Below are 14,913 nucleotides of genomic sequence, written 5' to 3'. Positions count from 1 at the left end.
AGTGAGAAGTGGCACTCGTCTTCCAGACCAATTGTTCCAGTCTGGTGCAGAAGAATCCGGAAACGATTCAGAGGTAGAAGAATTTTTTAAACAGGCTACCAGTCCTTCGGATTTAAACATTAAGTGCCAGGAATATAGTGATGAGGGTGATGTGGTGGACAATGTCGAAGATGGGACTGAATTGTTTCCTGTTGATGCGTCGGAACCAGTGCCTTCGGAACCAATCACAGATACCTCTCTCTTTGGTCATGAACCTACAGCACATGCTGGATGACTATAACCGCAGGTTTCCGCCTTCCACTCCTGCCTCTCGAGTATCGCAACCTCCTCCGCAGCCTCAACCTCAGCTTCCTCCAACACCTGCACCAGTTTTACCCGTGTCACCGGGTGGTGCCCGTCCTGACACTGGCGACGAGGATCCAGATCCTCACAATACTGATGACGACGATAATGATATGAATGAGTGGGACAATTACAGGGCTCAAACACCTTCCACTCCGCCCGCCTCACCTCTAGCATCGCCTCCAGTGGACATCGCAAATTTTCACAATTTAATGATCCGTGCTGCAAAACGTTTTCATCTCACGGTCGAAAAGCATCAGCATGAAAGTGAATGCTTCCTCTATGATTTTAAGGACCTGTCTCAAAGGCAATCCCACACTATACCTATCGTGGATTATATTTGGAAGGAGGGCCTTAAATTGATGGAACATCCTAATTCTGTACCTGCAGTTTTGCCCAGATTGGACAGGAAATACAAAGCTCCACCATCTTCCCCGGCCTGTTTAGTGTCACAACCTAAAGCAGATTCGGTAATAACTCAGGCTGCACAGAAGAGGTCACGCAATCCTGCTACGCCACTTACATCTCCTCCTGATCAGGAAGGCCGCAAGTTGGATTCTATAGGGAAGAAATTCACAACCATGGCGGCTACTACGTTGAGGGCGGCTAATACTCTGGCTATTCTGGGCCGTTACGACCGCCAGATGTGGTCCGAAGTTGCTGCATTGATTCCTCAACTACCTGATGCAATCCGTGCAGAAGCACAGGCAATTATACAAGAGGGGGAGTTGATTTCATCCAAAATCATTGATTGTGCACTCGACATTTCCTCAACGGGTTTTCGTCAGTTGGCTGGGGCTGCAGTTTTGAGGCGTCAAGGCTGGTTGAAGTCTACCACCTTCCGTCCAGAGGTACAAGCACGAGTCCTAGACTTGCCGTATGATGGAGAATTATTGTTTGGCAAACACGTTGATGATGCCCTTGAGGCGATCAAAAAGGACACCGACACTGCGAAGTCCTTGGCTACACTCCAGTACAAGAAGCGGCCCTTTCGGGGGGCACGAGGTAGAGGCGGAGGTTCCTCTACTTTTCGAGGATCAAGTCAATATCGTTCGTCCAACACTTATAACGATAGCCGACAGAGGGGTTCCTACCAATCCCAAAATCGTCAGTTTACAACCAGACCCTACCAACGGAAAACCACCTATAGAGGTGGCTCAAACAACAAAAAGCAGTGACGGTCTCCGTCCTTTCCTTCTGCCGACTGTAAATCTTGGAGGTCGCATCTCAAAACACTTTTGCAAATGGTCCGACATCACCTCCGACCAATGGGTCCTGGATGTTATCTCCAAAGGACACACCCTGGAATTTACAAAATTTCCTCCCACTCGTCCACCTTCGGGGCCACCCTCTCCCCATTTCAAGGAACTTCTGGCCCAGGTGAAATTAATGATCAAAAAAGGAGCCCTCGAAGTAGTGCCGCAAGGTCAACGCGGCAAGGGCTTTTATTCCTGTTTTTTCTTAGGCAAGAAAAAGTCAGGGGAATGGCGTCCAATTTTAGATTTACGAGCCCTAAACAAATTTATAATTTCAAAAACTTTTCAGATGCTAACCATGCTTCAAATTCTGAATTTTCTCAATCCAGGGGAATTCTATTCAACCATCGATCTCCAGGACGCTTATTTCCATGTGCCAATCCACCCCAGACACAGGAAGTATCTACGCTTTACAGTCGGACAGCTGCACTTCCAATTCAAAGTTCTACCATTCGGCCTACGATCAGCACCGAGGGTCTTTACCAAGATCTTAGCCCCGGTAGCTGCCTTCCTGCGTCTCCAAGGTATCCAATTTTACCCATACCTGGACGATTGCCTCATCAAAGCAAACACTTTCCACCTAACGGAGCAGCACACTCAAGTCTGCGTCTCCCTCTTCCAAACCTTGGGGCTTTCAATCAATTGCCAGAAGTCACACTTTCAACCATCGCAAAGGAGAAATTTTCTCAGAGCCTTGCTAGATTCTCGGCAGGGAAAAGTGTTCGTTTCCCAGGAAAGACAGGACCGCATGATAAAGATGGTGCGGTTCCTCCAATCAAGACTGTACGTTTCTGTCCGAACGTTCAAGTCATTCCTGGGCATGACTTCCTCGTGCATCCAACTTATTCCAAATTGCAGATTGCACATGAGGGCTCTACAAGAGGAATTGGACAGGCAGTGGAAACAGGTGTCAGGGTCGTTCGAGGACAAGGTTCATGTAATGTAATGTAATGTAAATGAATTTATATAGCGCAAATCACCAAGCGGTTTCTAGGCGCTTGCTTAGGGAACCCGTCCTGGTATTCCCCTGTGAGATAACCCCGGCAGGGTATTCGCAAGGTGATAGCCAGGCATCCCGCCGCGAGGGGCCGTTGTGGAGATTAAGCAAGCTATTGCCCAGAGTCGCAGAGTGTGAACCCGTGAATTGAGTAGGCACCGGAGCGAGAATTGTCGAGTCCATAGACATTTTAGGACTCAAGACCCCGCCGAGCCGGGAATTGAACCCTGGTCCCATGCTGACCTCTGCTTCCAGGTCTGCCTCCTCTAACCAGTGAGCCACACTTCTCCATCTAAAACCTCGCATCCAGACAGTGCTGGAGTGGTGGGCTCACCCTCCAAACATATCTGCGGGCCGTCCATTCCAGCACGAACCTCCAACTTTGACACTTACAACAGACGCGTCTCTCGAAGGATGGGGAGCGCATCTTGACAGCATGTCTGTGAAAGGGAAGTGGACACCAACCCAACGAACTTGGCACATCAATCGTCTGGAACTCCTGGCGATTTTCTTAGCCCTGAAATCCTTCCAGAGGTTAGTGCAGGGACACACTTTGCTGGTAAGGACAGACAACACCACCAGCATGCACTACCTCAACACGCAGGGCGGCACAAGGTCTCTCCTGCTTTCACAACTGGCACAAGAGATATGGAATTGGGCGGTTCAACGTCATATTCATCTCACAGCCATTCATGTGCCGGGTGTGGCCAATGTCCTGGCGGACTCACTCAGCCGGGCATCATCGGACAATCACGAGTGGGAACTCAATCAACCGACGGTCGACTTCATCTTCCGGCGGTGGGGCCGGCCACAAATCGATCTATTCGTGACTGCTGCCAACAGGAAATGCCAACGCTTTGCAAGTCGGCATCCCCACAGAGTCGAGCAGAAATGCATTTTCGATCAATTGGTCGAACGACTTCATCTATGCTTTCCCTCCACTTCCTCTGATCCCTCGCCTGTTACACAGGATGAGGTTCCAACCTTGTCACATCATCCTGATTGCGCCCAAATGGCCGAGACGTCCATGGTTCACGGACCTGCTCCTCTTCTCGCAGTCCAACGCCACTCCATCCTCTACCGCACCTCCTCACGATGCAGCAAGGACAAATCTGTCACCCGGATCCGGCATATCTTCAACTCCATGCCTGGAGCCTGAGTACAACGAATTTGCACGTTTAAATATCGACAAGGACTGCAGGGAGGTATTAGCGCGGGCTCGCGCTCCCTCCACTATCAAAACGTACCAATTAAAGTGGAAGCGTTTCTGTGTCTGGTGCCGCACTAAGGATTTGGACCCAATGACTGCAAAACCTGAACAAATTTTGCCTTTCTTTTTATCCCTGGCAAAGTCGGGACTGTCACACTCAACTCTTAAAGTATTCCTGGCGGCGATTTCCCGTTTCCGCCATGATGGTTCCACATCTCTATGTTCTTCAAGGATCATTAAGCAATTTTACAAGGGCCTTTTTAGGATGTTTCCACCTATCCGTCGCCCTCCGCCTGCTTGGCGCTTGAATTTGGTCTTGTCTCAACTACTTCTACCGCCATTTGAGCCTATTCACTCTGCAAATCTTAAATTTATCACGTGGAAAGTTGCTCTCTTGCTCGCCTTGACGTCCTCAAGACGTGTCAGTGACATCCAGGCGTTTACCATACAGCCTCCTTTCCTGCAATTCTCCAATGAGGCTGTGACATTACGAACTAATCCTAAATTCATCCCAAAGTTTCCCAGTGACTTTCATCTCAACAAGCCTGTAATCCTTAAAACTTTCTTTCCTGCTCCGCAAACTCCAGCTGAGCGGTCATTGCACTCATTAGATGTCAAACGTTGTCTAAAATTCTACATTCAACAAACTGCACCTTTCAGGAAATCAGATCAATTGTTTGTGGCATATGGTACAACTTGCAAAGGGCAACCCGTTACCAAACAGACTATCACCAGGTGGATATCCTCTACCATATCCTTCTGCCACCAACGGGCTGGAAAGCCCCTTTCTGCTCCAGTTCGTGCTCATTCGACTAGAGCAATGTCTACTTAGGCTGCCCTTTTTGCAGGGGTACCCCTACGACAGATCTGCAGAGCTGCTACTTGGTTGAGCAGCCATACTTTCACTAAGCACTACTGCCTGCAATCAACAGACGCCGCGGATGCGGCAGTGGGTCAAGCGGTGCTGCGGAATTTTTTCCAATAAAGGTGAGCCTCTGTTGCTACCCGCCTCCAGTCATAAAGGTTTTTTATTAATAATGTTTGGTATTTGTTGCATATTGTCTAAATATGTTTACCTTCTTTGCTTGATGTATCACCTTTATGACTTTTGTGATGATCTACGGCTTTCTACTCTATTCAAGCATGTGAATCTATGAAAGACACCCCTAATACTGGAGAAGAACAAAAGTTACTTACCTGTAAACTGTGGTTCTCCAGTATTGGTGTCTTTCATAGATTCACATGCGATCCTCCCCTCAGAGGCTCTCTTCTCCTCAGGCACTTTTACTTACTTGTGCTACGAAAATCTGAGGACTTGGGCTTCTGAGGAGAAGGTTCTAGAGGAGGCTACAGCCTGATTGGCTGGAATGTGGACCAACACATAATGACACTGATAAGCTACTAAAGTGAGTTCTCCCTTAGGCTTTTCAATAGGCCTATTATGTTCTATGGTACTTTTAGAATTTACAATTTATTGCATTATATGTATGTATATTTTTTATTTATTATAATTTTCATGTATACATGCATATATGACTGCTATTTTATGTACCTTGGGACTCCCACTTCGACGACGGGGGATATTCAAGCATGTGAATCTATGAAAGACACCAATACTGGAGAACCACAGTTTACAGGTAAGTAACTTTTGTTCATCTGATGTATCTGGTAGAGACATAATCTAGCTGCAGATTTCTTAACGCCCGCCTGTCCTCCCCGTTCTGCGAGGACCTTTTCAGGTTGGGCTTTCTACGCCTGCCTCCCTCCGGGTGGCTTGATCCTTCTGCAGGATGACTCTCACTTCACACAGGAAGCTGATACTTCATTCGGTTTGCATAGCTCTACTCTGCCCAGGCTCATAATTGGGCGGTATGCTCATGTCATGTATCCTTTCCAACCCTAGGCTCTGGGTTGTACAGTGTGGGTTCTATTTGTGTTTTTTCCCACCCCCCGCTCTCCTATTTTCTATCGTCTTGGGGTCTCTTACCACTCCTGTGCTCTATTGGTTTGAAGTCTGTTGGCTCTGCCACAATTTATAGGTCTCTTCTTGGGGATGCAACGTCTTTCTGGTGACGTCTTCTGGTCAATTGTCCTGGCTCCTGTGTTCTGGATTTGCTGTCCTTCACAGTTAATCATTAAGGTTGCAGACTTTGTCTGCCATGATGTTTACATCTTCATTAACTGCAAGGGTGGTTGGCCTTCATTTCTGCGAGCTTGCTTCCCAGAGCGGTGCTCTGCTCTTTTACTTTACTAGTTTGCAATATACAGTCCCTGACACTTTACTTTATGGTGCTGTTTTTCACCTTTCCATGGCCTTTCATCATTTTTGCACACTGTTCTCATATTCTAACAATTTTTTGGTGTTGGCTCCGCGTTGTGGCGCTTAAAAATTTCTCAGACGAAAACTGACGTCAGCGCGACAGGAGGGGCATATATGGCTCCACTGACTGTCTGTGGACGACATCCGTGCCGAGCGCAGAGGTGTTGCTGCGGAAAGTTTTCCAGATCCAGTCTGATGCCTTGGGATATTCTAAGTTAAGGAATCTGCGGCTAGACTACCAGATACATCGTTACCGAAGGTAAGTAACTCGTTATTCAGGTATCACTGGCAACAGCTCATTATTGGTTGCCTTTAATGTTGCAATCAGCTGAGATTGAAAAGTAAAAACCCCAGTCCTCTTCTGACCTAGTCTTTCCACTATCTTATTTTGGCCAGCTTCACCTCTAATTTAAAGTTGCATCTTCCTGCATTCCCCGAATACCCTTTTTAGGTAAAGAAAAAATGATCACTATAAGGAATCAAAATGAATGATCATGAGAGCAAGAAAACATAAGGCTGCAGTCTGTGAGAGCTGTGACTGAGCAACACTATGGCCTAAATCTGACCCACAAAGTTGACCTTGTTGCTGTAAGCAAGTACCACGGCAACCTTGGTGGCAAAGCTCCTGAGAATATGTGTGCAGTATGTGTGCACTAGGTGAATACATTAAGATAAGATGCAAGGAATTTTCAGTCACTGGTGAAAAAATGGGTAAACCTGATAAGTAGATTCTGTATTTTCTTGACTGAAAATAGAGTACTAAAAATCGTGCAGAGTTAAAATAGTTTGCAATTCAGACCTTTCTCACCTTTTGAAGCAGAGTTGAAGAATCTGTGAATGTGCATGTAGACTCAGTATGTGGCTACCTAGCTAGGGTGAAAGAAAGGTGGCAGCTTATTGACATGAAACCGAAGAACAAGACTGTGTGTGGTTGTCTTGGACTTTAAGTGGCTTGAAAAATTACTACGCTCTGGTGAAGCTGTGTAAATTCATGGTTGATCCAAGACGGGTCACTGTTTGAGGGGATCAACACAATGCAGCCTAACGGCTATAGTGGTCAACCTTGAAGCTGGGGAAATGGGTTAGATTCTCGGCAGGGGTGCTCAACATCCAGTGATTGTGGGCAAGTCGCTTAATCTCCCCATGCCTAGCAAAATGAATTTGTCCATCTGTAGCGCAGCTGGTGCTCATGTAAAGTGCTTTGATACCTTCGGTTACAGTTTGCTCTATATAAAACTTCTCCAAAAAAAAGTGATGCCTCAATCTCCTGGGCTTCAAGAATTTTCATCTGGGTGCATGCATCTTTTGCATACAAGACTCAGTATTTGACGAGCAGGACATTTTTCAGATTCCATTTGTAGCAAATGGAATTTGCCCATTTATTCCCCTGGATTTTTCGCTTTTTCTTGCTTGTTCTTTTAATGTGAATCTCTACTGGAGCCTGTCTTGTAATACATTCACAGAAAATGGCCTACTGGTGCTAGTCCCCGGTGTCTATCTTTTAAGATGAGGCTGCTGCTGCCCAGTTTATGTAGGATGTTCTGGCTGATTGCACGTGAACACATGAATGTGAGGGCTGTGCGTTAGACCACGGTCTTGTGTAACTTGTATCTGTGCACAGGTAGCTTGTTGCAGAAGGGACTCTTCAAGTATTGATTCTGACCTGGGGTAAACCTTATAATGCGAGTGGGCATTCATAGTGTTGATCTGTAGTGCTTACTAAAGGTATGTGATGCTTAAACTGTATTCTATGTTGGTACCCGGAGGAGAGGATTATGCTTTCTTCACTTTAATGAATGGAAGTCATGTAAAGCATCAGAAAAAAGCACTAGTCCCATGACAATTGGTGATTGGTTGACCTTTAACTCCAACAAAACTAATCAGGACATTCCGAGGCAATCATTGACTATCTGCATTATTCTTCGCTGCTTCTCCAAGCCATAAAAAAACATACAGGCAATGTGCCTGTTATTCTTTCCTTGTTGCCTATGTGCTGTATTTTTCTGCCATAATCAAGATTTCCTTTTCAGGTTGTTTAACTGGGCCTGCAGAAGCGCTCTTACTTTTACACTGTGCCATGCTCTCTTGGGGACGCGTCAGGACTGTGTGGTCCTCCAACCGCTGGATGGCGCCCTAACGCATTCGAGGTAGGGCTATGATTGCCGATCAGATCCCTCTAAGGTGCGATCGGAACGGTCAAGGCTGCTGTCCCACACAACCGTACCCGGAACACAGAAGTGTGGATAGAGGAATACGCACTCGTCTCTTACTAAAATTCCAGAGGGCATGCTCAATGGCAGAGCTATCGGCTCCCCTTAACTCATTTCCAAGTTAGGACGCACTTGTGTCTACCCCATATCTCCATTCTTACACTTTCAGATGGCGCCCTCCTCAAACAGTTACCTGCTTGCCTTCTAGATATCATCTGGCTGAAAGTCCGTCTGATTAATCCAATCAGACCTTTTTGTTAACGTTCTTGAGGATTTTCATGAAGAAGGAATTTCATACCAGCATTTTTGCTTAGATCTACTTACCGCCTATACAACGATTGACATTTACAGTTTTATGATCTCCCTTATACGGCATTTCTACATCACCCTTTAGAGTCCTGGGCCCTGCCGGGTCGGAAGTATCACCGGCGGTTCGACTTCCCTAGTGACATCGTTATCCATTATAGCCCTGAGGAGTCGCGGGAAGACAATCCCACAAGCGACGAAACATGTGTCGGCTGGATTTCTCTAAAGAATAAACACCATATCTCTCATTAACCATTTATGAATTTTTGTATATTCACATGCTTTGTTTCTAATGTACAAGTGTCCACACTGACACATTGTATTATATAATTTTGTTGTGTGCAGGGGTATCTTGTTGCTGTCCCCCCCATGAGCCTGGAGTATCAACGCCCCCCCCCCCCCCCCCCCCGGGGGGTTCTGTGTCCCACCAATAACGGTAACTTCTGGAAAATTAATTGTGTACTTGCAACACTAGGAGCCACCAGTCAATACTGCGAGCCCTGTGCTACAAAGGGGCAACCAACAGGCCTAGAAAACGTGGAGCCACCCTCTGCACCGTGTAAATCTCAGCACGTACGTTGGCGCGCTACTCACATGCTCTGTGCTTCAGGAGGACCCCGGGCCCCGCTGTCCACTCTCTCAAAGGGCCCAGGGTTGGTCACTGCCGCCAAAGCCACCTGGCAACCTGCCTACCAGCGCAAGGAGAGGTCTCATGGCAGCTCCCCGCATTCCACACCTCAGCACAACGCGTCCTGACGGCCCACGGTAGAGTTGCACCCCCCTCCAAGCCGGTGTTAGTCCATCCTGTCCTACGTGCACCCAGAGGATCCTCTTCATTCCACACCACACGTACCATGTGCGCCCAAACTTTTTCCTTAACCAATCCGGTGCCTGTCCTGCCTAAGCCCGGGGAAACAGCCATGAAATGGGCTGACTGGAAGGGGTATTTCCTGAACTACGTCTCAGCGTTGGAGGACGAAGGTATAGAGGAATTCTCCAGCATGCGGCGGAAGAAAATTCTTCGACATAATCTGGGGCCGGAGGGTTTGCACGTGTATGACCAAATGGTGAAAAAGACCAGGGCGTCATCCAACGACTGTCTTCCAACACGCCCTTGAGGACCTAGACAACCACTACCAGCCAACGATATGCACCGCCATCGACCTCTACAACTTCTTCCAATGGAAACAGGCAGAATCTGAGTCAGTTGAGGACTATGTTGCAGCCCTCAAGAAACTGGCCATTAACTGCAAGTTCTGCACCCTACATGACCTCATCAGGGACCAAATCATCATGCACTCCACCATTCGAGCGTCCAAGAGAAGCTCTGGGTAGGTAGAGAAAGCACCCCTTCCGGCGATCATCGCAATTGTCAAACGAGCGAAGCTCTCCAAACGATGCGCCCTCGCGGCCAAGAAAGACTGCACCACCAGCAACAGTGTGCACAATCACCGACCGGAAGGTTCCACCCTCAAAAGCCATGACGGACACCGCCTCGACCCGGCAACCTACGCCCAAAGGCCGATGCCCCGGTCGCACCCCTCAAGGCAAACAAGACACCTGTTACCGATGCAGCAGCCACGCTCACATTTGAAATGACAAGAAATGCTCAGCGTTCCACGTCAAGTGCTCTTTCTGTGGCATCACAGGACATTTTGGCAAGGTCTGCTGACGGAGGCACAAACGCTGCCGCCAAGTACGTCCAGGATACCTCATATGATCAAAAGGGACCAGATCTCTCCGACCAAGACCGCATTCTTTTCATCGAAGACCACATCCTGGGCATTGGGGGTGTCGCAACCAAAAAGCCTTCCTGTTAGTTGGTAAACGGGGGTGTTCACGTCGCCATGGTAGCTGACTCCGGTTCGCCATACACAATCCTCCAGAAGCAAATTTGGGACGTCTTGCTCACGCGGTGACCATCTCAACCCCACGGATGTCCATCCAGTAACATACACGGGGGAACTGATTCCCATGGTAGGCTTCCGGCAGCTCCTGTTCGAATTCAAGGGCAGGCACATGACAGCGAAGTTGTACGTGGGGCAGAAAGGCCCATCGGTCCTGGGATGGGCGGACCAGGGGTCGCTCGGCATCTAGCTCAACTCAGGTGGTGACACACAAGTGCTCCAGATGGAAGACACATCCACGCCTGCCTCGCTCCAAGCGGAGTTCCCCCACAGTGTTCCGCCACCAAATTGGGAAGATGTCCAAATTCTCCCACAAGATTGTGCTCAAAGACGGAGCGATAGCAGTCTCCCACAAAGTCAGAAATAACCCGTTCAACTGCCGAGAGGCGGTGCAGCTGGAACTGAAATGATTAGAAGAACGCATCATCATTGAACCAATCGAATGTGCTGAGTGGCTCACGCCCTTAGTGGTGGCGCGCAAGCAAAGCGGCAAGATACGACTTTGCATTGATCTTTGCGAACTTAACAAGAACATCATTGTGGACAAGTTTCCCTTGTCCAAAATAAACGATCTGCTAGCCCAGACCAAAGGTATCAAGTGGCTCTCTACCATCGACCTCCAAGCCACCTACCATCGGGTATCACTCCACCCGTCATGCCGAGAACTCACATCCTTCAACACGCCTTTTGGATGCTACCGTTTCAGACGCTTGCCTTTTGGGCTGGCATTCGCTGCTACCGTCTTTCATAAACTCATGCACAAGCTGTTGCAAGGGGTCCACGGAGTCCTCTACTTTCAAGATGACATCCTAGTCATGGGGAAATCCAAAGCCGAACATGACCTTTTACACACCGTTCCACACATGCTCGCAGCCAACGGCCTCACTGAGGATCTAGAGAAATGCAAAATTGGTCTCCGAATATTCACCTATCTGGGGCCCGAAATTAGCAACATGGGAATCGCCCCCAAATCTGCAAACGTGGAGGCCATCATGTCCGCACCCTCCCCCAAAACCAAGGATGATGATCGCTCTTTCCTAGGGGTGCGGGAGTTCTACAGTAAGTTTGTCAGGAACTTTGCGACTAAAACGCATAGCCACCCCACGCATCGCCAAAATGACACTGCGCCTCTTGGACTTTGTCTACGACGTGGGGTACTTCCCTAGCCCGCAGAACAGGATGGCGGACTTCCTAATCAGGTCAGCAGCCATGGAGGAACCAGTCACTCCGTCGGATTGGGACGATTACAGCGTCGCCTTGGACGGATCACGAGCACACCATCAGGGCCCAGGACTGGGCAGAAACCTACACGCAGGATACAGAACTTTCTCAGGTCAAGTTGTACGTCACGGAGGGCTGGCCAGAGAAGAAGCACATCAGAAGCAACCTCAGAAAATACTGGGAGGTCCGTGAAGAACTCTCAATCGGCGAGGACTTCATATTCCTGCTGCGGGGCAACAAAGTAGTGCCCCCAAAGGCCCTCCATGACCGCATCAACCACAGAGGCCATATGGGCATCGTCAAAGCCAAAAGACGAATGAAACTGCTGTACTGGTGGCCTGCCATGAACATCCAAGTGGAGAGGTTCGTGAGAGCATGCGACCATTGCGTCAGTGCCGACAAATTGCTCGTCACCCTGAGACCCCCCCATGGGCGAGTACTCCACTCCCAACAACCCCATGGAGGATTTATCCATCAACATAGTAGGCCCGGTCCTAGACACCTGGAGTATACCCAAACACCTCCTCATAGCCGTGGACTGCTACTCAAAGTGGCCAGAAGTCGAAATCAGCGAATCAGTAGATTCCGACAACATCATCGCCTTCCTCACCAACATCTTTCTGAGGGAAGGCATTCCCAAGTCAATCACCAGTAACAACGGTCCCGAGTTCACGTCTGCTAAGTGGACAGCCTTCCCCTTCACCAACTGCAACGGAATCATGACAAAGCGCATTCCGGTCTACCACCCTGCAAGCAACGGCCTAGTGGAACGATTTAACCGGGTGATAATGGGCTCGATCCAGGCAGCCATCAGCGCCTGTAAGAACTGGGAATCCGAAGTCTGAAACATGTTATGGGCCTACCGCATCACACCCACCTTGACAGGCTACAGCCTGTTTAAGATCCTCAGAGGCAGAGAACCCTTCACCAGAAACAACACAGCCTGATGACCATGCAACTCCAAAGCAAGTGGTCCCCAGCCATCGTCCGCAGCAACATAGAGAAGGAACAGAGCATCTATAAGGCACATTATGACAAGCTGAATAACGTGTGTGAAGCCTCACTGGCGGAGGGCGACCAGGTCCGAGTCAAAAAGGGGCAACTAGGACTAAAAGGAAACAGCAAGTTCAGTGAGCCCTTGCGAGTCGTAGATGTATACACCCGCTCCGCCTTGTTGAGCGATGGCAAGGTCTGGTCACAATCCAGGATGGCCAAGTGCAACAAGATCTTGCAGTGGGCCACGAACAGCGATCTAGAAGAAAGCCACAGGGTCGCGGGTGCGGCAGCACCATCCACAGCCCAAAGGAGCGAGGCGATGGGAATGTGCAACAGAAGAGAGGTTGGAACTGCAGCCAATGTGGAAGGACAATCGGCCAGACAGTCAACTTGATGTACGCCCAGCCAGGACGCAGTGAAGGGGGCATTCTGTGTGACACCCAACGCTCTCGGTGGAGACCAGGAGGAGGGCATGAGGCGAGACTGATCCCGCGGAGGAAGAGAACAAGGGATTGGAACGCACACCCGCAAGGGCTGTGCGGTGAAGCTACCGAAACTCATCAGAAATATTTAGTAGTTTCGCTCTCTGTCTGTCTCTCTCTCTCTCTCTCTCTGTCTCTCGACACCTGTGGTCCGCAGTTTTTGTTGCCTTTAAGGGGGAAGATGTGTAGTGTTGCGGTCTAGCCTCCCAGCGTTCATGTGACCCACCGCAAGGCATTGCGGGATTGACGTGAGCGCCGGCGGCCATTCAGACCGCGGCAGGGTAACGAGATGACCGGCTCTCCCTGTAAACGAGAAATAAAGATCCAGTTTAAGTGACCCACTGTCTCCGACCTTCCTTCCGTAGGGGCCTTTCTCCCCATACCACAGAACTTTAGTTTAAATAAGGGCATTCTGGGCGAAAGCATGGCTATTAAATCTCAACACCTTATTTTTTGTTGCCAGCTTCTGTTTTGTAATATCGGGAGTATACAGCTGAGTGCCAACATTCTAAGTGCTCATAACATTTAAATAACCGTTTTTTGGTTTGGATATTAGCCAAGTAAAGAGAACTGACGAGATAATTAAAATGCTGCATTTCGTATTTAACAAGAGATTAACACCTAATTGCAAACTGCACTATAGGTGTTTGCTTCACTCACGTTTCTGCTAATGAGTTCTGGATGATTTGCTTAAGTTGAATTGATTGTTTTTTGTTCATCTATTCTGAGGCGTTTTTCTTTCATTCTTTAGCAGGTAATTGCTGCTATGGAAACACAGCTTTCCAATGGTCCAACTTGCAATAACACAACAAACGGTCCTAGTCCCATAAACAACAATTGCTCATCACCTGTTGATTCTGGAAACACAGAGGACAGCAAGACCAATTTAATAGTCAACTATCTTCCGCAGAACATGACGCAGGAAGAGCTGAAGAGTTTGTTTGGCAGCATAGGTGAAATTGAATCCTGCAAATTAGTGCGGGATAAAATTACAGGTATGTCATTTCTTGGCTGATGTAGTTGCTTTAATATTTTTAAATAGCATTTCATACTGTGATTGAAATAAATTGTTACTGTTTTACAATCTTGTGATACTTGTCGAAATGATACTTCGTTTACAACTTTCTATTGTGGTATTAGGTCATTTGTTAATTCTAAGTGGAGGCATCCCAAGTTGCCCTTCACAAAGAGATTCTGCCCTTAAAAAATGAATTGCAGTTACTAGAGAAAAAGATTTTGTCCGAAGAGCCCTCTCTGTACTTTTTACCGCTTTGTCAACACGAGACCTAGGGACACAATGTTTTCACATTTTTTTCTAAAAACTCTTTCCTCCTTTGGACTGTTTGATATTCGATTTTTCCTCCATGGTTACCAAATGTTTTTTTGCGGTGGCATGCATTCCCTATGCAGATGAGGCAATTTTTGTTCCGAGGGCTTTGGGTCATGGTTTCTACATTCCTGGTTTTGTACAGTGTTCAGGTGAAAAAATATGCTGATTTTTGCATTTGGTGAAGAGTCCTTTCAGGACAGAGATTAAATTGTGGCATTGATGCTTTTGGCTTGCGAACATGTTATATATTAAAGACTTGAAGGGACCCAATCAGTATGTGTTCCACATTTGGTGCAATTTCCTACGCAAATGTTCCTGCCATTCTGTTGTCTATTT

At 48.0% G+C, this 14,913-nt stretch overlaps 1 protein-coding gene across 6 annotated transcripts in view; it reads left to right on the top strand.

Moving 5' to 3' along the window:
- ELAVL2 (ELAV like RNA binding protein 2) overlaps positions 1-14,913 on the top strand; it is a 657,021-nt gene that overhangs the window by 295,193 nt on the left and 346,915 nt on the right. For 4 of the 6 annotated variants that reach the window (XM_078676701.1, XM_078676703.1, XM_078676700.1 and 1 more), the window contains one exon: positions 13,999-14,242. In XM_078676701.1, coding sequence (XP_078532827.1) covers positions 13,999-14,242 — 244 coding nt within the window. The remainder of the gene's footprint in view (positions 1-13,998; positions 14,243-14,913) is intronic. The other 2 variants (XM_078676704.1, XM_078676702.1) reach the window with 1 other exon arrangement.

Source organism: Lissotriton helveticus, chromosome 2_1 (genome assembly GCF_964261635.1).
Source record: "Lissotriton helveticus chromosome 2_1, aLisHel1.1, whole genome shotgun sequence".
In the NCBI taxonomy this organism is placed as follows: domain Eukaryota; kingdom Metazoa; phylum Chordata; class Amphibia; order Caudata; family Salamandridae; genus Lissotriton; species Lissotriton helveticus.
This window is presented reverse-complemented; position numbering and strand designations above follow the sequence as displayed.